We start from the raw sequence: 24071 nt of genomic DNA, 5'->3' as shown, positions 1-24071 counted from the left end.
TTTATTTATTTTTGAGACATGCTCTTACTATGTAGTCCTGGCTGGCCTATGCCTCACAGAAATCCACCTGCCTATGCCTTCTGAGTGTTCCACCATGTCCACCTGCTAATTTCCTGCAGTGTGACCACTGCATTTAAAAGAAAATGGAAGCAGAAAGACAGGCTACCTGCACTTCACTTCCAAATGCCTTGCTTAATCAAGAAGAAGGTTAAGCAAGGGACAAATGTTAGCAACTGGGGAATTTAGATAGATACGCCAAATCATAATTGGTCTGTTTGGGTTAAGTATATAGTTAGGTTCTTTTGCAATTTAATAGTTTTGAGGCAGAGTTTCCCTGTGTATCCCAGGAAGCTTCAAAGTTAAAATCCTACTGCTTCAGCCGTATGATTTTTAACACCCTGTTTTCTTTCTTATAGATTTGGTAAGCTTTCCAGAAGATAAAGAAAAAGGAATCCTGTCTTTCTAATTGCTTCCACTCAGAATACACATTTTTATAATTAATAAGCAGGAAAACAAAGCTGAAGATTTTCATTATGCAATTAGATTATTGTAATTATCAAAGTTTACAGATAATCTAAACTGAAAAGTTGACAACCCTATTATAAAGGGAGAATGTCTACAGATCACTAAGGAGTTTGGCAAGTATGCAACAATCAGTTCAGAGTCCAATACAGAAGTCCTTAGATTCCAAGTTGGGTTTTAGCTCTTTAAGAAGCCAAAGAAAGCCATTATATCACTTAGTTTCTGTTTTTATCAAGAATTAATGGGATACAAAGCTATGAAATTCTGCCTTACATCATGTAGGGCCACTTCAAGGGGAGAGGGGCTGACCTAGTTTAGCTTTGCTGTAACAACTAGTGTTCGCAACAAAGAACTTGAGATTAAAGTTCCAAGGAAAAAGGCTGGATGGAGGTCCAGCTAAGTGGTAGAATGCTTGCTTAGTCTGTGGGAGACCCTTGGGTTTGAGTCTCAGCACCTTTGAAAAAAATACAACAAGCTATACTTCACTCAATAAGACATATCACCGTATTTTCAAACCAATACGAGAACAGTTTATAACAAGGTTTCAAACACAATTTAATGTGATGTTCCTTAACCATTCGACTTTCAGAGATGTTTGCAGGCTTAATTTTATAGTATATGTAACATAAATGTGCTATGTATACATGCTGTATAAAGCATATGCACTTACATACATATACCATATATAAATAGTATAATCATATCTGCAAATAAAATATTAATAGTAAAGTACCTAGCAATGTTCCCAGCAGCAGAGACAATGGCATTCTGTGAAACTGAGGCAACTCTACTCATCCCCTGTCCATCGTGGCCCAAATCGTAAACCTGTGAACAAAAAGTGCTCCTTTACACACAATTATGTATCATATATATTATACTAAAGTTGACTTATTCTTTTTAAGAATGAAATGATACTTACCACACAAGAAAACATTAGGATGTTTGAAATCTCACCAAGTCAAACAAACAATCACAAAATAGCCTAAGAAACTGAGGTGTTTATTAGAAAAAGCACAGTTGGGTCGGGTGGTGGTGGTCCATGCCTTTAATCCCAGCACATGGGAGGCAGAGTTCGAGGCCAGCCTGGTCTACAGAGCGAGTTCCAGGACAGGCTCCAAAGCTACACAGAGAAACCCTGTCTCAAAAACGAATGAAAGGAAGGAAGGAGGGAGCGAAGGAAGAAGGGAGGGAATAAGCACACAGTTGGGGGCTAGAGAGAAGGCTCAGAGGTTAAGAGCTGCTTTTCTAGAGGTCCTGAGTCCAATTCCCAGCAACCATATGGTAGCTCATAATCATGTATGAGATCTGAGATCTGATGCCCTCTTCTGGCACGTAGCCATCCATACATGCTGGCAGAATACTGTTTATATAATAAATAAATTTAAAAAAGAAAAAGAAAAAGCACAGTTGAAGCCAGGCATGGTGACATACACCAGTAATAACAGACACTGGAGGTAGAGGCAGGAGCGGACTTCAAGATCATCCTTGACCACAAAGCAAGCTTAAGGCCAATCTAAACTGCACGAGAATTTGTCTCAAACAACAAAATTCACAGAACATGGGAAGTTTGAGTGACTAAATCTTCATAAACAGAGATGTGCCGGGGCTGATGATACATGTCTTTAATCCTAGCACTTGGTAGGTGAAGGCCATCCTGATCTACAGAGTAAGTTCCAGGACAGCCAGGGCTACAGAGAAACCCTGTCTTGAAAAACAAATAAAACAAAATCGAGCAAAAGAAGAATGTCAGCAGGTAAGATAATTCCCTGGCTAAAGGCACTGGCCACTACCAGTCCCAACAACTTGAGTTCCAGCTCTGGATACCATGACAGAAAGAGAGAACTAGCTCTTAACGTTATCCTGTGTCACACAGGTGTGCATATGTACACGTGTACGTACACACATACACACACACACACACACACACACACAGTAATTTTGTTGAAAAATTTACTTTTAATGGTAGCAAATATGCATATTTACCTGTATTACTCCTTTCTCCGACCTTGTATACAAAATATTTCTGGAATTATCAATTTCAATTTGAACAATAGGATCTAAAAGCAAAACAGAAGAAAACCAAACCCCAAGGGTTATCAATTGAACATAGGGTCCTTTCATAACAAATTAAAACTGATGCCTTAGTATTTGCATTCAGGGGCTTTCTACTCTCTTCCTTGTTTGTTAAAGTAAGAACCAAGCCAGGGAATGTTAGCTCAGACAAAGATGTCAAATACTGACACTATCAAGGGGAGCACACAGCTTCAGGCAAGGTACTAGATGCTGCTCTCCAGTACTCCTAGCTGGTAGGAGGCTATGGCACAAGGACTGCTTAAGAATTTGAGAAATAGATGAAACATGGGCAGTGGTAGTATACACCTTTAATCCTAGCACTCTGAAGGCAGAGGCAGGCAGATCTCTGTGAGTTTGAGGTCAGCCTGGTCTATAGAAGTAGATCCAGGACAGCCAAGGCTACCCAAGAAACCCTGTCCCAGAAAACTAAAAGAGAAAGAAATACAGTAAGAGTTACCAAGCCAGCTGTGCTATATAGCAAAACTTTTGTTTTAAAACAAAAACAGCTCATTCTTTCTTCTAAATGAATTTTTAATTTTTAAAATTTTGTTTTCAGGGCAGGGTGGTAGCGGAACATGCCTTTAATCCCAGCACTTGGGAGGCAGAGGCAGGTGGATTTCTGAGTTCGAGGACAGACTTGTTTCTAGGAAAGCCAGAGCTACACGGAGAAACCCTGTCTAGAAAAGCCAAACAACTGAGAGATATAAATTTGAACTGGGACTTTGTTCTAGACCACTTATCACACAAATGAAATCTGTCTCTCTTACTTGTGCATGTATGCAGATACAGACAGACCACACACACACATCTTTTTGTTTAAGTAGGAAAGGTATTTTGGACACACAGTCCAGAAATGATCCTAAATATGCAGAATATAATAAACTGAAGATTAAAATTTGCCTTTGTTATGTCTCTACTCTCTGAGACACCTCACAGACATATATCAAATGCAGTATTTAAGTATATAAAAAGTATTTTTAACGAAAAATGCAAATTTCTGAAGAAAATGTTAAGCCTGAAAGTATCAAAAATTTTGTTTTATTTGCCCAATTTGTTTCCTACTTACCATCTTCTGAGAATGTGAACTGCAGCAAGGAAGGGACAAGGAAGGAAAGTGAGCTCTTTGAGTGGTTTATCTTCCTACATCTTTGACTGAACCAGCCTGCTTCCGCCTTGGAGAAAAGCAATACAAGACTTGTTTTCCAAAAAACACAATGACTGTATCCATGCTTATTAAAGACTCTCCATGTCTCCATGAATCACCAGCGATTGTAAATTCAATGAAATATACTTACTTCAAAATTAACTACCAATTATTCTATAATTAAAAATATCTACTAAATACAACATATTACTTTCAAGACATATTATTCAATGAAAAGCCAATTGTGAAAATAACTAAGAACAAACATTTACAGACATGAACTGTTTGATTTTACATACACACAAACACATGTAAACAGATATTCATGTGTATATAAATATACATATACCAACATAAGTATTATGCTTTAAAACAGTGGTTCTCAACGTTCCTAATGCTGTGACCCTTTAATATAGTTCATGTTGTGGTGATCCCACCCATAAAATTATATTTGCTGCTACTTCATAATTGCAGTTTTGCTACTGTTGTGGATTGTACTATAAATATCTGATAAGCGTACCCCATGGGGGCTGTGATCCATAGGTTGAGAAGCATTGCTTTAAAGCCATACACAAACAGATAACCACAGTAGGAAAGTTGTGGTGTAATTCACAGGCACAGTGCTTGTCTAACACTTGTAAAGCTCTGAGCTCTAGTTCCAGAATACTGACTTTTGCCTCAAGAAAGAAGGTTTTTACCTAGGAGGACTGGGTCTTGTGGGTATGGAGAAGTGATGAAAGACTACAGTTTATGCTTGAATATTTTCCTTAACATATATATCATACAATTAGAAAATTAAAACAAAAGCTTTTCTTTTACTTTGCCAGAGATAGAAATAAAACCAAATGTATAAATGTTAAGGCTTACTTGGTATGCTACTTCATATAAACATCCATCCTTTCCAGCCAAAAATATTCTACCATTATCAGTGGAAGTGATTGTTAAAAGGTAAGTGTTATCCGTTGGAAGAGAATATAAAGGATCTGGAAGCAGCTGCATTCCACCACACATACTGTCATTAAGATTGCCAGAACCTGTAAGTTTGCAACAAGAAAAACCAGAGAACAGTTTCTTAGCTTTTTCAAAGTTTAAAATGATCCTCACATTATCTTGAGAACTGGTAACTTTACCAATTTCCTGCTAAAATAGCCCAAATATCTACAACATACTTTATAAAGTTATCATAAAAGTTTGAGGGGCTGGAGAAATGGCTCAGACTTGGGTTAAAGAGCACTTGATGCTCTTGCAGAGAATCTGAGTTCAGTTCTTAGCACCCACATGGTCAGTCACAAACATCTGTCTGTAACTTAAGTTCTAGGGGCTCATCTGGCATCCTTAGGCTCCAGGCAAACACACAATCCACATATATACATTAAGGCAAAACATTCATACACATTAAATAAAAATAAACCTTGCTTGGTTATGGTGGTGCACACCTTTAATCCCAGCACTCGGGAGGCAGAACCAGGCAGATCATTGTTGAGTTCAAGGTGAGCCTGGTCTACAGAGGAGTTCCAGGACAGCCAGGGCTACAGAGTAAAACCCTGCCCCCCAAAAAACATACAATAATCTTAAACAAAACAAAATGGTTTAACACAGTGGCTAGGGATGTGGTTTAGTACTTAAGTGCTTGTATTCCATATGTAAGATCCTGAACTCAATTCCTAGCAGCCCACAGGAATGCACAAGCCTCTTAAACTGCACCTATAGTACACATATTATCACACAGCGAAATATCAAGAAAAAGCAAGCTCAAACTCATGTAAGGATTTAGTACTAAAAATCATTGTTAATACTCATTTCAACACACTATCATTTTTAAAAATACAGCGTATGAGTGAGTTACCATACCTGTCTGTACATTAGCATAGCTCAGTCCAAGAATTACTATATCCACAGGAGTTGCCAAAACCAACAGGTGTCGTACATGAGGTTGAAAGATGCCTATGGCAAAGCAGACAAAAGTACATTATCTTCTGAAAAAATCACACAGCATTTAGGCAAGAATAAAATATGGCTGTACTATTAAAGTGAGTTCCTAACTAGACAGCAAAAGTCTGATTCTGGGTCAGCAAATTATGATGACTAAATATTACTATGTTACAATATTAAAGTACATAAACAGTAGAAAAGAACTAACAGGAAATAATTGGTTCAACAGTTAGTGTCATTTAAAAAGTGTAGCACACACATGCAGTGTACACATTATTTAGCCACACACAAGAAGGAAATTATTGGGACAACATTTGAGGTAGCCAAATTAGGTTCAATCCAGTGATTTAACTGAAGATGACCTTGAACTGGTCCTCCCCCTCCCCTTCCCTCCCCAGTGTTGGGATTACAGGCATGTGCAGCCACACCAGGCTGAAAGGGAAGGAAATTCAGACATACCCAGCATGCATGATCCATGAAGACTAATACATATTAAGTGAAGCAAGCTGGACCCAAAATAACAAATACTCAAACACTATAGGTAAAAAGTCAATCATATAGATAAAAGTATAGTGATCACTGCCAGGCATTATAAAGAAGAGTAGGAGGGTTTTTTTTTTTTTTTTTTTTTTTTTGAGTTCTTAAACATCTGGAGACTATATATACAGTCATAATCTCATCCTGATAGTTTTCTCTTACCAGCTTTTGGTTTCACAAGCCCCACAGCAAGAATTGTCTCACTGAGTCCATCAAAATAGGCAAGGTCACCTCTGCTCAAAGTAAAGAAAACATGTTTATATACATACATATATTAAATCTTATTTACAATGCTCTTTATTAGCTGCAGAAATTTAGATATAGAATAGACAAAAAACAATAAACAAAACTAGTGAAGAACTAAGACTCAGGCACTAGATCTTTCTATGGATAAGCTAGAGAAACTGTTCAAGGTGCAAGCAATGGTATCAAATACCACCAATCTGCCCAGAGGGGCAGTAGCGTGGAGATGACTCTCTGGGAAGTAACTCGAAAAATTTAATGATAAGAACAGAATAGGAAAAATTCTCCAGTGTCTAATCTGCATTCTAATGCAGGGAAACTAAAAATGAATTCAGAAACCAATGCTATTGAGGTCATTACAGCAACAAAACCAAATTCAGTGTAACTTTTGACTTGGAAAAAAGTCAACTCTTGCCACAATAAAGGTCTACCCACTGAACCCTAGCCAAAGAGGAGGTAGATTCATGTCTCAAGATAATTATTTGTTAAATGAGTATTAGATTTGAATAGAAAAGTAAAAATGTCACTAAAGCAAAGACTTTTGTAACAATCACAATCACAGACCACTGCTATTATGACTAAAACACCCAAGCAAATGTCTAGTTAAATACAGTATCTTTCTATAGAATGTAAGTTGTCACATGGTATAATTTTGATGAAATAGTTTTGAATATGTGTTCATGTACACATGCATGTTCCTAAAAGGGCATTAGTATTCAATGGAAGAGTAACAGCTTAACTACACAGTACTTCTATGACAATTCCTTTCTTAAATAGATAACTGAATGAATGAACTATAAAATAGGAGTAACACAAGATCTACCTGTAAAGACCAAGAAAATTAACCAGATCAATACACTGCTCTACTTAAGAAACACCAACTTTGGATTTTATATATTCTACATATTTAACCTATAAAGTCAAAAACCATGAAAAAACCAAATTATTTTCAATAATTCAGAGCTTCCTAGTCCATAGAAATGTAAGGAAAAGGAGTCTTTTTAAAATGTCAAATAAGGGACCACCACCAGGGTCCATATGACAGGAAGAGAATTGACTCCTGCAAGTTGTCTTCAGACTACTACACATAAATAAACTGCGGTATACACATACCCACGCACCTAACCCCATGATCCTCCCCCCACATTTACACAAAAGAAATAAAATATAATCAAAAAACAAAAAAGCCAAATAACAGCTCAAAAATACCAATGTATAAACTTTTTTACAGACTACAAGTTAGAATTTATGCCTTGCTTCTTAAGAAGTCCTTTGGAAGGTGGGGATATAATTCAATGAGAGAACACTTGCCTAACATGCATGAGACACTAACTAGGTTTAACCCCAGAACTTTAAACAAGCAAACCAACTAACAAATAACAGCAGCAAACAAGAGCAGTATTTTGGTTGGAGAATGTAGCTCCATGGTAATGTGCTTGCCATGAGTAGGCTGAGTCAGTACTTAGACCAAGAACATTGTTTAACAAATTTGTATGTGTGCACAGGTATGCTGTGTGCGTGCATGTATAGAAGCCAGGGGTTATTGAATGTTGGCTGTCTTCTTACACTCTTTACCTTATTTTTTGAGACAATTTCTCTCACTGAACCTGGAGTTCACTGTTTCAGCTAGACCAGCTAGCTAGTAAGACCCCAGCATTTGCCTGCCTCTACCCATCAAGTGTGGAGCTTACATGTGTACTGTCATGCCTGGCCTTTATGTGAGTGTTAAGGATCTGAGCTTGGGCTTGCTTGCTTGCTTGCTTGCATAGCAAGCACTTTAGCCACTGGGTCATCTCCCAAATCCACATTTCAATGTCCCCAGATGACTAGCATGCATATTGGGAAAGAATGACCCAAACAAGATAAACAAAAGGTAAAATCAGACAGCTTCTGATGAGTAGGACATGAGCTGCAACAAGCAATAAAGGTTGAGAATTCCAAGCCAGTCTTCCATACATACCCATCTTCATAGTTCCACATGAATATGTCACTGTCAATTGTAAGCCAAGCTCTGCTGATAGGAGGAAAAACACCCATCATGCAGTTACACTGCATATCTGAGGAAGCATGAAGGTAAGGTACAAACACTCCAATTATTGTTTTCTCAATTCCCTCAGTAGCTTTTGACTTAAAACCCATGATTAAAAAAATGTCTTGGCATACGTATCACTTGGTGATTCAGCACCTGCCTGGCACCCATGAGGCTCCTTTCCACATTCCTTCTCTCTTTTCTCTTTCAATGATTTTATTATGTGCTTGTGTTTTATGCTGATATATATCTGTGTACCATGTGTGTGCCTGGTGCCCATGGAGGCCAGAAGAGGGCCTTGGAGTCCCTGGAACTGTAGTTAAGATAGTTGTGAGCCAACAAGTGGGTGCTGGGAATCTAATCTGGATTCTCTGCAAGAGCAGACAGTACTACTCTTTACCACTGAATTATTTCTAGTCCATAACACTTGCTCCTCTTTTCTTGAGACAGTCTCACCGTTAGCTCAAGCTGGCCTGGGAATTGCTTATCTTCACAACTGCTGGGGTTATAGGCACTGTATTACCATGTTTGCTTCCTCCGTTCTTTGAGACCGGATCTCACTATCTGTTCTGGGACTCACTAGTGTAAACCATGCTGGTCTTGGACTCAAAAAAAAAAAAAAAAAAAAAAAAAAATCAGTCTGCTTCTGACTCCTCTGAAGTGCTGGGTTTAAAGGTGTGTGCCACCATGCCTGACCCATGCTTATCAATTCTATAATAGGAAGCAAACTACCCAGGCACTCTTTTTTGAAGTAAGAGTGCCTCAACCTCCTGATACTGGCATTACAGATATACGCCAGCACCCAAGACTGAACATTTTGGGTGAGGTGGGTAATGAGGATTGAAAAGCGGGGCCTCAGGCATACTAGACAAATGTTCTACCACTGAGCGTTAGCTGTGGCTCTGAAAACTCTTAAATAACTCATAGACACTGTAAACATAGAACAGGAGGAGTTATAATGATGAGAACACTAATCTAATATTATAAAATAACTAACAAAAACAAACACTAGGATACGTCCAAACTGTTCAACCAGCTCAGGTGGGAGGGGAACTCTTCGGATAGTGCTGATCTCTGGAAGGCTGGGTACTGACAGCAAACCTGGTCCTTGCAGAGGATAGTCCATATCAGACATTCCAGAAACAGTAGGACTGTCTACAAAAAAATAAAACAAAGCATTTATATACAATACTAAGGTACCACTCATCAACTAGAATAGATAAGCAATTCATGCTCCCTCCACCCCACCCCACACTAGTGCTTAAGATATCTCTGAAATTAAGGTGTTCCGACCTGCTAGAAAGTGGAACTGAGAAATCCCATTGTTAAAAAGATGGGACACTTACTGGTTTCAAGGCTACCAAGATAGGGTATATAGCTCAGTTCGCACAATTCTTGCCTAGCTGAAACCCCTAGCTCAGCAAAAAATGAGGCATGATGGCATAGGTCTGTATTCCTAGCACTTGGGAGGGGAGGTGAAGGCAAGAGGGTCGGGAGTTCAAGGTTACCCTCGACTAGTTACATTACATCCTGTTCTAAAACCAAAACAAGGTAGAACCCAAGCAATCCGTTCTTTTTCCCTTTGAATTTCTCCTCCTCCAGACAAACATCTCATACAAATAGCACCAAATATGCAATATATGACTTGGAGTTGGTGGGTACATAGACTGTTCTCAATAAAGAGTTCATTTTTTTCCTCCAAGACAGGGTTTCTCTGTGTAGCATTTGAAACCTGTCCTGGCACTCACTCTGTAGACCAGGCTGACCTCGAACTCACAGAGATTCACCTGCCTCTGTCTCCCAAGTGCTGGGATCAAAATGTGCACCATCACTGCCCAGCTCAATGAAGAATTCTTATTGTGTTTCCTTTCTCTTGTCTATGTCTCAGTGCCTAGGGGCAGGAGTGGGCTGTTTGCTTGACTTGTACTTCAAGGCCCTGAATACTAGACCTAACTGACAACCTAATAATTCTAGGCACCTTATCAGGCTCTAGTTTAGAACACACAGATTTGGGGGGAACTGACATTAAATACTGATTACCGTGCTCCAACAATCATGGGTATGGTCATACCTCCTGCAATATGGTTCATTCTTGTAACTGCTCACTCCTTCACTGGGAGTTTTGTTTTCCGTTTTTGTTTTGTTTTTGTAACTTTTAATCATAAAATACAGTTTTGTTTTTGTTTTGAGGCAGGCTTTCTCTGTGTAACCACCCTGGTTGTCTTAGGTCCTTGAACTTGCTCTGTGCACCAGGCTGCCCTCCAACTCACAGAATACTGGGGTTAAAGGTGTGCACCACCACCTCCCAGTCTAAAATAGAATGCACAGATGAGATCTTCCTGCCTCTGCCTTCTAAGTGCTGAGATTACAGATGTGTAGCACCATGCCTGAATTGAACTAGAAACTTTCACTGAGAGTTTGGGAAGGTTTGGAAGGTGGTGGCATGCCTTTGATCTGAGGCAGACAAATCTCTGAGTTCGAGGCCAGCCTGGTCTACAGAGTGGAGTTCTAAGACAGCCAGGGCTATACAGAAAGAATTTGGGAAGAGTCTGTTAAGGGGGGGGGGGGAGATGCTAGAAGGGAAAAGGATTAGTGTGAGGAGGAAGTATATGTAAACAGAGCACATTTTAAGAGTATCAGAAGGCATGACACTATATCTTGTTTTCAAACTTAAGATGTTCTCAAACATATTAAGATGACTGTGACTAATAGGCCAAATACACTCTAAAAGGCAAGCCCATCTGCTAGTAGCTGTCAAGTACAAAGGCTACCTTTGCTTCTAAAATTTCTGATTAGAAATCTCTCAAAAGATTTTTATAAATTGCTAGACACCAATTACCCTGCTTAAAGTACTTTTTTTTTTTTTTGCTCACAAGTCTTATCTGCACCTTAACGAATATCTACTTTTCTCCAACTTTCACGTCCCAAGAGTCACTTTGTAGCAACTAATGCAATTCCACAAACATTTAGCTAGTTACAATTAAAGTTTAGACAAATACTTTCCAGTTATCTCGTTTGTTGACAGATATACTTTGTTCTACCGTCCCTGTCAGTCAGCAGTCTGACTCTTATTATTTCTTTACTGGTTAGTCCCAGCATTTATAAATTTGTACACATAAGATATGACTCTGGGAGAACATTGTAGATTTCCAAATTAACTCGTTTGCTTTTCTTACTGTCTCATCACTGATACAAGAGATGTACAAAAATGGAATCTGGTATCTACAATGAACACAATTTAGACAAGAAAAACAGAAAAACTGTTAAGGTGTTTGCTTCTTCAAAAATTTAGGAAGCCGAGCCCTAATCTCTGATAATGTCCTCGCAGGCACTAAGTAGAGATAAGGACTAAGACAAGAGAATCAGACTAGAATCTCTTAGGCGGAGAAACAGGGCGCCAGTGGACCGATTCACTCACTTGGGGCGGACACCATGAGCAGCTCAGAAAGGTCCGGGTACATGCGGTCTTCTTGCAACTGTCGGTCGATAAGCCTCCCCGCATTTTCCAAAGCTTCCTGCAGGGAGGCGGCCGACGACGTAGAGGCCACCATCATAGAGCCCAGCACAGACGATGGCATGTCGGCAATCGCGGACACCAGGCTATAAAAACACTCCAAACCCGAGGAGATCTGAGAGAGTAGCCAAGAGAGTCCAAAAGCGCTATCTGGGACGCGCGCGCCAAACGAAGAGCTGGGCGCCGTATCATGACGCACTTCCGGCTCGTCCTGCTGGGTCCTGGAAGACGCCGTTTCGGGGACGGAAAGAGGAAGCAGTTGAGGGGGGTTGGACGTTGGGGAAGGAGGCCAGAGGCTGGAGTTGAGTTTGTAGATTGCCCGGGGAAGAAAGGCGGGGAAGGGGAGCGGGGAGGGAGAGGGAGGAGAGGGGCGGGGTGGGGTAGGAAGGGAAAGGGAGGAGGAACTCCGGGTGCGGAGCGGGCTAGGGGGCTCTTGCGTTCGGCCGTGAGGTGGTGACCCCGCGCGAGCTGAATCTTGGCCTTGAGCCCCACCCCCAGGTTGGAATTCGGTGACTGCAGCTACATAGGAGTGCACACAGTCGTTACCATAGAGTCCTAATGACTTCTAATTGTCGTTAGAAATTGGTTCCTGGTTCGAGAAACAGGTTACATGTGAGCCAGAATTTTACAGCATTCTAGACAGTCGGAGAAATTCAGATTATTCAGATTTTCTATGTGCGTGTCTCTTGTCATTAGCTTTGTGGCCAGTCATTGTGGGTGTGTTGGAGGTCAGGGAGGTGTGTCTCATGCCTTTAATATAATACTGCTTAGGAGGATGAGGCAGGAGGATTGCTGTGAATGCCAGGCTAGTATGGGCTAGAGTGTAATCCTGTGTCAAATGGGGAGGGGAGAAGCAGAAGAGAGAGAGAGATTGTGGTAGGTCATACAGAATTTGGGAAGTAGAAGCAGGTTGCAAGTTTATAGTAAGCCAATGAAATGTGAGACTCTGTTAAAAAACAAACAAACAAAAAACACCCTGTTGCTTCTGCTGCACATCTTTGTCTCGTATTGCATTGGTGGAACACCCATATAACCCATCTGTTTTTTCTCAGCTCAGACTACAAGGATTGGTATAGAGTAATGTAAGCCCTCAATAGACCATCTAATTCTAGGACTCTGTATGTCTACCATGTTAGGCATCCTGCCTACTGCTGGAAATATCAAATGCATACACTTTTTCCCTTTGAGGTAGTTAATGCAAAGACAAAGTAAATGCCTCATGACGTTCAGGCACACATGTGTAATTGGAAGCCAGCCTGGGCTATGTAGTAAGACCTGTCTGAGAAACAAAAAGATGAAAAATACTATAATGATAGGCTTTGTTGTAGATTATTTAAGGGAATATATATATATATATATATATATATATATATATATATATATATTCCAGAGGAGCAATGAGAGAGAAGAAAGGCTTTGTTCCCAACAGAAAAAAACTAGTAGACAAGGCAACCACCCACCTGCTCAAAGCAGCCAGGGTGTTGACCTTGTGTTGTGTTGTTCCCCCTAAACATCCGTCCATCTGTCTGTCCCGTCCTGTTAGTTTAAGTCCCCCTACCCCCTTCCATCCACAGAGTTTTTCAGTGTAGCCCTGGATTTCCAGGAACTTGGTCTGTAGACCAGGCTGCCCTGGTCCAGCTCACAGAGATCCACCTGCCTCTGCCTCATGAGCAATGAATGGGATTATAGATTAAAGGCATGCACCAGTAACATCACCTGACCCCCCTTTTTTTTTTCTGGGTTTCATGAAGTCTTGAATTCACCATACAGCCCCTACAGGATTCAAGTTTACAATCTCCCTGCCTCAAGGAGTGGGAATAGCTGTGATTATAAGCATCATCTAACACACAGTCCAAATTTTTTAAGAGGGAGAATATGGTGTGTGTGTGTGTGTGTGTGTGTGTGTGTGTGTGTGCAGGGTTCTCTATGTAACCATCCTGGCTGTCCTAGAACTCACTCTATAGTCCATATTGGCTCAAACTCACAAGTATCTGCTTGCCTCTGTCTCCCAAGTGCTGGAATTAAAGGTGTGTGCTACCTCCCTACAGCCTTCTCTTTTAATACTGTTGTCCTTAGGTTCTCTACTAATTCCTATCAATTGTACATGCTCTGAGGAAGTCAGTCTGCTGAAGGAGAGATACTTTGTGTCCTATGTTTAATTTGAAAACCAAAGATTTACTTTTATGTGTGTCTGTGTGAATGTATGTCATGTGTGAGAATGGCCATAGAGGCCAGAAGAGGTCATCTGACACCCTGGATATGGAGTTACAGGCAGATGGTATTAATCCCAAAGATAGAAGGAGAAAGACCACCCACCAAAATCATAATGACCAAATCAATTAAAGCAAGCAATAAATTGCAGTAAGCTTTTTGTTCATGTACACAGGCTGCCTCCCCTTAAGGAGGGGTTGGAGAGTTCTACATTGGATGTGAGCAAAACAAGGCTTTTATAGATCAGGGGTAGAAGGTTTCCAAATGGGGGATTTGGCTGACAAAATAGGTTAGATCACAGGAGCAGAACATAAGCATAACAAGTCAGTCCCTCCTGTAACAAAGATGTGGTTGCAAAGGTGGGCAAAACAAGGTAGTCATAGTCATAACAAGGTAGTCACATCACATAGCCTTTTGAAATAAAGTTAGGTTTGCAAGATGGTTATAAACAACTTTAGACACAAGACATGCTTGTTATTCTTGGAACAGGCAGTACAGAACCATTTGTAGTTAAGGTTGCAGGTATGTCATACCCCAATCCTTGAAAAACAGAGGTTTAATCATAATTAGAAATGAATCTAGTTCGGTTTTACTATAAGAAGGGCTTTAAGCTTAAGATGGAAGCAAACAAGCTAGTTCTTCAATGTGTGTTGTTCTTAACAAACTCTGAATTGTTTGATTTTATCAGTAGAGACTCATTAGCCAGATGCTGGGGTGAAAGCCTGCTACCTCAGAGAGGCAGAGAATGTGCCCAGCCTTCCTCCTCTGCTGCTGTATCTGAAAAACCACTTTTCTCCTATGTCATCTCAAACAAAAAACTCCAACTGAATGTCACTTCCTTCTACTTCCTGTGTGTCTCTCTACCCATCCTCCTGACTCTCTTTTGTTTTCTCTTAATCGTCCTGTATTCACTTCCTGTAAACTGGTTTCGTGCTCTTCCTCTTGACCTAAGTTTGACTTTATTTAATCCTGTTTATAATATTCAAGCAGAAAGCTCTTAGATTAAAGATGTGTGCTAGGACTGAGCCTCGCCACAACTAGAAGCAGATATTCCCAGTAAATAACACAATCTCAGGGTGCACAGTGTGATCACATACCCTCCAACAAATGTGAGCTGTCCAGTCGAGGGGCTTGGAAAGCAGACTCAGGTCTTCCAGAAAAGCTGCAGCACTTTAACCATGGAGCCACCCTCTGTCTCCTTAATCTGAATACTTAGTCAATGTGACATTTATGCATATGTCTTTATTATGTATACAGTGTTCTACCTGCATGTGTGCCTATACACACCAGGTGAGGGCATCAGCTCTCATTACAAATGGTTATGAGGCACCATGTGGTTGCTGGGACTTGCACTCAGGACCTGTGGAAGAGCAGCCAGTGCTTTTAACCTCTGAGCCATCTCTCCAGACCATCTTGTCTTTAATTTTAAGACAAATATTTATATTGCCTATAGGATACCAATTCTGTCATAATGTGATTTCCATCTACCTTACTGAATGCAAGATACTGTCCCCTTCTTTAGAAATGTGGCATTAAAGGGGAACTACAGTAGGAAAAGCAGGAACTTCAGATGCTTACTGAGGAGAACTTAGTAATGAGCAGGCCAGAGTACTCCCCATGTGGCTATGGTAAGGTTGAGAGTATCAGTCTTACCCCATTAATGTCTCTGTGGGAAGTCTGAAAAATACATTCCCTATTTCTTCTCAGTTAAGGAAGCTTTTTTCAGTTCATTTTTTGGCAAGTCAATACCTGAGTTGCACAAAATTGAGTTTTGCCAATTGATTGATTTTTTTACCTCCTAAAATAAAAACTTAATTTTTTATTGTTATTTTTTTGAGCTAGGGTTTCTCTGTGTAGCCCTAGCTGTCCTGGAACTCAATTTGTAGACCACTCACAGACATCTATCTGCCTCCTGGTTTCTGGGGTTAAAGGTTGTGCCTGCACTACCAGTCGAAATTTCCGAATATTAAAATTTTTCTGGCATTACTAATCTACTTATATTTTCACCTCATACAAAGCAGTTCCACCTTATTTAAAGGAGATGGTCCCATGCTCTCAGAGAAACCATAGTAGAACCCAGCATAAGGGGAATGTTGTTTTTTTTCCCTTACATTTGAAGCTATGATAAACTTTATAATAGGCACAGTAAGAGATTAACAGCAATAATAAGGTAGCACCATAAAAACAATATACTACAATTAGGATTTATACTCGGGAGGCAATAGGTAAAGTAAGTGTTTCTTGGACACAGCTACTGTGACACCTTAGTGGCAGTGAGTACTGTGTGCACACTCTGGGCCAAAGGATGATTCACATCTGTGCAGGACAGAGCAGCTCAGTGTGACATTTCATCACGGCTGGCTCAGAACAGTGTCCATTCAAAACTTATAATTGGTTTGTTTAAAATAAAAAAAAAAACCTCTTATGTGTATCTGTGTGTGCCTAAATGCAAGTCTGTGCACCAAATGCATGCAGTTCCTAAAAGTTCAGAAAATGCTGTCAGATCTCTGGAACTGGAGTTATAGATGCCTGTGAACTGCCATGTGGGTGCTGGTAATTGGATTAAGGTACACTGGAAGAGTAGCCAGTGCTTTTAACTGCCAATCCCTCTCTCTGGTCCTGAGTTTGGTTCTGATATTTTCTGTTTAATATTTTTGGACAGCAGTTGACCCATGGGTAACTAAAATTACAGAAAGTGAAATAAGATAAAGATCTAATATACCAAGAAAAAATAAAACCTTTGTTATTGATTTGTAAACAAGCAGTTGTGTCTCTGCACGTTAATTTATTTTCATTTTGTAGATGACAGGATGGCCTGTGACTATTTTTATTTCTATTTACTTTCTGTTTTGTCTACCTGTATCTTTGTGCACCACCATACATGTGCCTAGTGCCCTCAGAGGTCAGAAGAAGGCATTGAATACAATGGAACTAGAGTTGTTTTGAGACACTCTTGAATGTTGGGACCTAACCCAGATTTTTCACAAGAACTAAAATGTTCTTATCAGCTGAGCCATCTCTCCAGACCCCTGGTGGTTGTTCTTAAGTTGACATAAAATAGATGCTTGAGTGATTTCTATCACATAATTGAATGACCTAGTGTTGTTGGCCTAATATTTCTTCATCGTAACTGTTCTCAAAGGTCAAACTCTGCCACTTCTATTTAAAAACTGTGTGTATGTGTGTGAATACATTGTTTAGCAGATAAAAGTGGTATTTCAGTGTCATCTAACAGCCCAATTACTAATTGTTTTCTTTTACATAACTATTGTTCTTTGATAAGTATCAGAAATGCATTATGCATAATTCTCAATTTGCTGACTAAGTGAAGGGAGCAGACAAAAGTGCGTTGGCTTGAGTATTGCCATTTTGAGTTCAGACTACATTTTGCCTGTAGGGTGAAATAAAGTTCAGGTTCCCAAGCCCCAGGGGAGCTGATCAACCTCCTCCTTAAACAATGGAAACAGTCTTAGTTCTCTAAGACATTATGGATGGTCCTAAGAATAGAAAGAACAATTGAATCTGATTGGTTGGACTGAAAAGTTTACATTCTGTATCTCCTGACAGTGATGGAATACACAGGAAAGTCCCTAATCTTTGACTCTTGATTGGTGAAAAATGTAACTATAATGTGGCAACAAAGGTTGTGGGTTTTGTACTTATAAATCCCACATCCATCCCCGTTTGGGGCTCCCTGGAGAAGCAAGGCTCCCAAATCCTTGTCCTGCAGCCCTGGATCAGCAACTCCACCTATGATTTATTAAAGACTTTGGAACCTATGACTGTTGTCTCCCTCCTTCTTCATGGTGCACAATGGACACAGGTGTAATGTAAGTACTAGAAAGACATACTTACGGGTTGAGACCTAGTTAATACTGTTTCATTAAAGACATTCTTAAGAGGAAGTGATTCCTTTGTAGCAGATATATGACATGAGTAAACAAAGGGACTACAACAACACTTTGCTTGTCAGTGCCTTGGGTTTTGCTCTAGTTCCTGCTTTACCCACTGTCGAAGTGATGAATTGGAAGGCAATAGACCAGAGCAGCTCCAGCCCTGCTTTCTTACAGAAGTAGGTCAAAACCCAGTTCAGGATCTGGGGACATGCGCAGTTGTAAAGTGCATGAGGACTCAAGATGAGATCACCAGGGTCCATGTCAGAAACCCAGCAATCAGGTGGAGGCCAAACAGAAGTATTTCTGGGGTTTACTGGGTTTGCTGGCCAGCTAGTCTTCAGGAATTAGTGAGCCCCAGGTTCTGTAAGAGATACTGTATCAAGTAATAAGGTGAAGGAATGGAAGACACTTGGTATTGACCTCTGACCTCGACACATGTGTATGTGCATTTGCATACACATGAACATGTACACATGCATACACTATACACATACCAAAATTCTGATTTGCTATACATGCTCACATTTTACACCCATCAGAAACATGACAGGGTCTAGAGGAATAAGAGCACTTAATCGCTCTTCCACAGGACCTGAGTTCAATTCCCAGCACCCACATGGTGACTTTTTTTTTTTTTTTTTTTTTTTAAGATTTATTTATGTATCACACATACAGTGTTCTGCCTGCATGTATCCCTGAAGGCCAGAAGAGGGCACCAGACTTCATTACAGATGGTTGCTGGGAATTGAACTCAGGACTTCTGGAAGAACAGGCAGCACTCTTAACTCCTGAGCAATCTCTCCAGCTCCCAGATGGTGACTTTTATAACTATGTATAACTCCAGGGGGATCTAATACCCTCTTCTAGCTTCCACAGACACCAGGCATGCATGTGGTATACAGACAGATACAAGAAAGACACCCATACACATAGAATTTAAAAAAAAAAAAAAAAAAAGGGACCTACCCAGGTGGTGGCATACACCTTTAATCCTAGCACTCTGGAGGCAGAAGCAGGTGGATCTCTGCGAGTTCAAGGCCAGCCTGGTTTCCAGATCGAGTTCCAGGAAAGGTTCCAAAGCAATAAAGAGAAATCCTTGTCAAAAGAAAGCAAAAAAGACCCAAAACCATCTGTAACTCCAGTTGTAGGGGATACAATGACATCTCTAGCCTCTGAGGTTACCAGGTACACATATGGTGCACATACATGCATGCAGGCATCATACTCTTACACATAAAAGAAAATCTTAGAAAGATAGAAAAGAAACTTACCTGAGCCCAGTAGTGTGGCCTGTATTCACAGCATTTGAGAGGCAGAGATCATGATTGTAAGGCCAGTTTTATCCATGCAGACAGTTTGAGATCATTCTGGCACCCTGTTTCCAAAATAAAATTGAAAACTCACCTCAAAGGCTATTTACACTTTTAAGAAAAATTTGGGGCTGGTCATGGTGGTGCACACCTTTAATCTCAGTACTCAGGAGGTACAGACAGGCAGATCTCTGTTTGAGGCCAGCCTGGTCACAGAGTGAGTCCCAGGATAGCCAGGGCTACACAGAAAAACCCTGTCTTGAAAAAAAGAAGAAAGAAAGGAAAGAAAGAAAGAAGGAAGGAAGGAAGGAATGAAGGAAAGAAGAAAAAAAGGAAAATTTGGGGCTTAAGAAATGGCTTAGTGGTTGGGAGAACCACCAGCTGGGACCTAGTCTCCATTCCCAGTACCAACAACTTAAGTAACTCAGGTTCTAAGGATCTGTGACAGCATCTTCTGGCCTTAAAATGAAAAAAAAAATTACTATGTATGTGTGTACCTGAATATACACTTGGGAATAATGCATGTTGAGGTCAGAGGACAACTTGTGGGGGTTGGTTCTCTCCTTTCACCATAAGGAAACTTGGGGTTACACTGGAATAGTTAGCCTTAGCACCAAGCACCTTTATCCACTGAGCCATCCTGTAAGCCCAAGGAATACATTTATCCTTTTTGGGATGGAGGTGGTTCAAGAAAGCATTTCTTTGTGCAACAGTCCTGGAACTCACTTTGTAGGCTGACTTGAACTCACAGAGATCCGCCTGCCTCTGCCTCCCAACTGCTGGGTTTAAAGGCGTGCATCCCCACCGCCTGGCTGGAATACACTATTTTAACCAATTGGAGATTACAGACTAACCTGTAAGCACTGGAATGGTCCAAAACTTCTGCTCTATTGTAAACAATCAAATATTTTCTTTGCTTTGCTTTTTTCTCTTTCTTGCCCAGTGGGTCAAGACTTAAATGGCTTACTGTCTGTCCTTACCCAACCCAGGAATCACTGACTGTTCAGAAAAACCAAAATTCTAGTGTGCCCTATTTTATGTTCTGACACACCACTGCTTTTGCTTCATCAGTCAAATTCATAGGATAGTGAAGTAACCCTAAATGATATCTTAGAATTATTTACAAAAGAGTTTTGATCTCCTGAGCACTCTTTTGTAGGTCTGCTGATTGTGATGGGAATCTGCTTGAGTGGCTTCCTGGTTGGTTAATGAATACATTCATTTTCTTTAAGAAAAATAAAAACTCCCTGTTATGCTTATGAAGTTGTTTCACACAAACACAACAGAAATGATTTAATGTGAATGCTGTTCATATCAAAATTATTGTCTCTAGCATTTATTGAGAGCAAAACCGCCTGAAACAGAGTACCAAGTGATCCTACATTCAAAACAGCTGGACAAAGCAGCCTTGCAGACTACAGTCAGGATTTCTGCATCTTCTTAGAATCCCCCATGACAGCGCCCCTTACCAGCAGGAAGTAGTTTGGAAAGAACGACGCCCAAATTCCCAAATATTGTCTATAAATGTTTGTTTTTATTTAAATGGACTTGGTTATAAAAAATAAATAAATTTAAAAAAAAAGGAAAAAAAAAAAAGAAAAAAGTAAAAGAAAAAGTCAAAAAGGTTTTGTAGGACCGCTCCACAGTTTGAATTGGGATGCAGGGTCGGCGGTTCGTTCCTTCCGCACCGCTAGGGGGCGAGAGCCCGAAAGCCTCTCTTCCCACGCAGACCTGCCGCTCTTGGCGACCCAGACCGGGAGACGGTACTTCCGGTCAGGCTCGCCGGGAGTGGCGCGCTGCTTGCACTGGTGTTTCTGCGGAGGCTGCGGTGCTCGGACGGCCATGGAACCGTCGGGGCCCAGCGAAGGTGGGTTCGGCGCGGCCGGCGGGGGTGGTGGGCCGTGCTGGGGAGCCGGAGCGCCGTGCTGACGGGCCGTTTGTCTTCCTCCCCTTTCTTGTCCAGTGACAGGCACAGACGCGGCGGGACCCGACCCTCAGCTTGCGGTCACCATGGGCTTCACAGGGTTCGGTAAGTGACTGTCCTGGGCAGAGCCCAGCGTGGTTTTGCAGAGGGCGTAAGAGCTAAAGGTTAGGGAGAGCTGTCACTTTTGACCGGCGCCTTCTGCAGGGCCAACTGCGAGTTGCTTTGGTCGTGTTTATTTCTTGAGACCAGTTCAGATGACACTTGGGAACCTTGACTGAAGGGAATTACTGTTGCGACCCACTCCGAGAAGGACATTTATTGGTGGCCATTATATTATAGTGGCTGTTGAGTTCCTTTTGGTTAGTCTTTCTCGTCCAGAATCCTCACTTCAATCTTTCTGTGAACCCTAGATATGACAATTATTAAGTGATAAAAGACTATATTTTGCAGATTTTCACGTTATATTTTTTCAAAATATGACTTCCTCCCTGCCTCCCTCCCTCCTTCCTTCCTTCCTTTTTTCAAGACAGGAATTCTCAGTTGCTTTGGAGCTTGGTCTGGAACTCGGCTCTGTAAACCAGGATGGCCTTGAACTCATAGAAGTCCGACTGCCTCTGCCTCCTGAATGTTGGGATTAAAGGTGTGTGCCACCGCTGGCTCCAAAATATGATTTGGTTTTTTGGTAGTTTGAGGAATTAACAAGGCTTCTTGTATGCTAAATACCCGTTCTGCTACTGAGCTAAACTGCTACCCCCAAACTTGATTTACTTTAGTATCCAGAAAGTAGACTATACAATAAAATGTGTGTCACTTAAATTTTTTTCCTACAGAATTTCTGGTTTTATTTTTTGTTTTGTTTAGGGAGAGTCTGACTGTGTATCCCCGGGTGGCCTGAAATTTGAGATTCTCATGCCTCAGCCTCTCACATGCTCGCATGTAACTCGATATCCATCTCTTGATTCTTAACAGTAACGCTAAAAGAATATTTTGTTAACATGTGCACATAATGTGTGTGTGTGAATGTATGCACATGACTTGTGCCCAGGCATGTGGCGGCCAGAGGGTGACATCTAGTGTCTTCATCAGTTGAGGTCTGTGTAAATTTTTGTGACAGTGTCTATCACTGGCTCTGGAGCTCACATTTTAGCTGGCCTGGCTAGCCAGGGAGCCCCAGGGATCTTCCACTTGGGGATCTGAACATTGGACCTCATGCTTTAGTGTTCAGCACTGTACAGCCTGCGTCATTTCCCCAGCTTCTAACAAATCATTCTCATGAGAAACACCATTTTTTGTAATCTATTGAAAAATAGTGTTCTGTCCTCTCCTAAGTAGGGCCATCAGACCCAGTTCTACAGTTTAACCTCTCATATTTAGTGTTTGGTTCTTTGAGCTCTAGGTTCTACATAAAACAATACATAAAACATAAAATACATAAAACAACCCACAGATATTTTCTGGTAGCTCTGTAAATTCATGTGAGTTATATTGAATTCCCTCTTCTACATATGAAGGCTGAAATTAGTTGTAAGCTGTAAATGGGCATAGGCTATGATCTGGTAGCTCTGTTAAGGAAGTTGCTTTATAAACAACACTTTTATGGTAATAGGACTGTAGTAACTTTGCTTTCTGGCTGTCTCTTAGCTCATTAGATTATCTTTAATTCTCATGTTGCTACTTTTCTTTAAGTTAGTGGTTGTCAGTCTGTCGATTACAACCCCTGTGGGGGTTGAACAACCCTTTCACAGGGATCACATATCTGATAACCTGCATATCAGATATTCACATTATAATTTATAACAGCAAAATTACAGTTATGAAGTAGCAATGAAATAATTTTATGGGTGGGGATCACCACAACATGAAGAACTGTATTATAGGGTCACAGCATTAGGAAGATTGAGAACTACTTCTCTAAGTCAACTACAGTGCCTTGATTCTTTCTCGGGCTTTGAATCTTTTGAATTCTGACATACCTGTTCTTAAGGGCTTCTTTGAATAGATTGGGCTAACTAGGATAGTTTGTCTATTTTATTTTCTTAATTTTTGCATTACACTTGTTGGAGATAAGGGTAATCTTGAACTTCTGGTCCTATTGCCTTTGTGTTCTGAATGCTGAGATGATAGGCATGTATGTGCAGCGCTGTGGCTCCAATCCTGGGCTTTGTGGTACTAGACCAGCACAATGTAGGGCATCCCTGAGTCAGGTAGTCTTTTCTGTCTGAAGTCTGTATTCTTGGAATATCTGAGGAGTCCCTTTGCCACGTGTTAGGGTAATCTCTTAGATTCTAACGGTCAAAGTCTGGATAGTTCTCATCATCCCTGTCAGATAAAGGTTGTTTTAAGATGTAGGCATCTTGCTAAGTTAGGTGAGGATGAGGAAGTTGGCTGTTCACAGTCACAGTAGGTTCACAGTCCTAATTTAAGAATCTAAAATTTGTAGTTTTTGAGTACTATATTATTTCTCAAAAAGTTTTGGAGCTTTGCTTACTGTGTTTGTGGATACTTTTAATAATCCCAACCCTTGGGAGACTGAGACAGGAAGATTGTGAGTTCAAGGCCAGCCTGTGGTGTGAAGCAAGACAATGTCTCTAGAAAAACTTAGAACAAAAAGTTTTGTACTTGAATTAGGGATGCTTAGCTAATAATAGCTGTGTATAAATATCCCAAAGTTCAATAAACAAACTTGATACTTGAAATACTCTGGTCTCAAGCATTTTTGGTAATGGTTATTAAACT

At 40.6% G+C, this 24071-nt stretch overlaps 2 protein-coding genes across 2 annotated transcripts in view; one reads left to right on the top strand and one right to left on the bottom strand.

Annotated features, from left to right (window-relative positions):
- The window catches only part of Nup155 (nucleoporin 155), a 46067-nt gene extending 33956 nt beyond the window's left edge, over window positions 1–12111 (bottom strand). Inside the window, exons 1-9 of the mRNA XM_051182520.1 lie at window positions 11899–12111; window positions 9498–9635; window positions 8412–8508; window positions 6371–6441; window positions 5591–5683; window positions 4607–4773; window positions 3662–3767; window positions 2506–2579; window positions 1256–1347 (exon numbers count right to left, since the gene is read on the bottom strand). Of these exons, the coding sequence (XP_051038477.1) occupies window positions 1256–1347; window positions 2506–2579; window positions 3662–3767; window positions 4607–4773; window positions 5591–5683; window positions 6371–6441; window positions 8412–8508; window positions 9498–9635; window positions 11899–12058 (998 nt within the window). The 5' untranslated portion in view covers window positions 12059–12111. The remainder of the gene's footprint in view (window positions 1–1255; window positions 1348–2505; window positions 2580–3661; window positions 3768–4606; window positions 4774–5590; window positions 5684–6370; window positions 6442–8411; window positions 8509–9497; window positions 9636–11898) is intronic.
- A 9062-nt stretch (window positions 12112–21173) lies between these two features.
- The window catches only part of Wdr70 (WD repeat domain 70), a 211064-nt gene continuing 208166 nt past the window's right edge, over window positions 21174–24071 (top strand). The window contains exons 1-2 of the mRNA XM_051182513.1: window positions 21174–21278; window positions 21375–21440. Coding sequence (XP_051038470.1) covers window positions 21254–21278; window positions 21375–21440 — 91 coding nt within the window. The 5' untranslated portion in view covers window positions 21174–21253. The remainder of the gene's footprint in view (window positions 21279–21374; window positions 21441–24071) is intronic.

The sequence above is a fragment of the Phodopus roborovskii genome, unplaced genomic scaffold (genome assembly GCF_943737965.1).
Source record: "Phodopus roborovskii unplaced genomic scaffold, PHOROB, whole genome shotgun sequence".
Classification (NCBI taxonomy): domain Eukaryota; kingdom Metazoa; phylum Chordata; class Mammalia; order Rodentia; family Cricetidae; genus Phodopus; species Phodopus roborovskii.
Note: the sequence above shows the minus strand (reverse complement) of the source record. Positions and strands in the feature narration are given on the sequence as shown.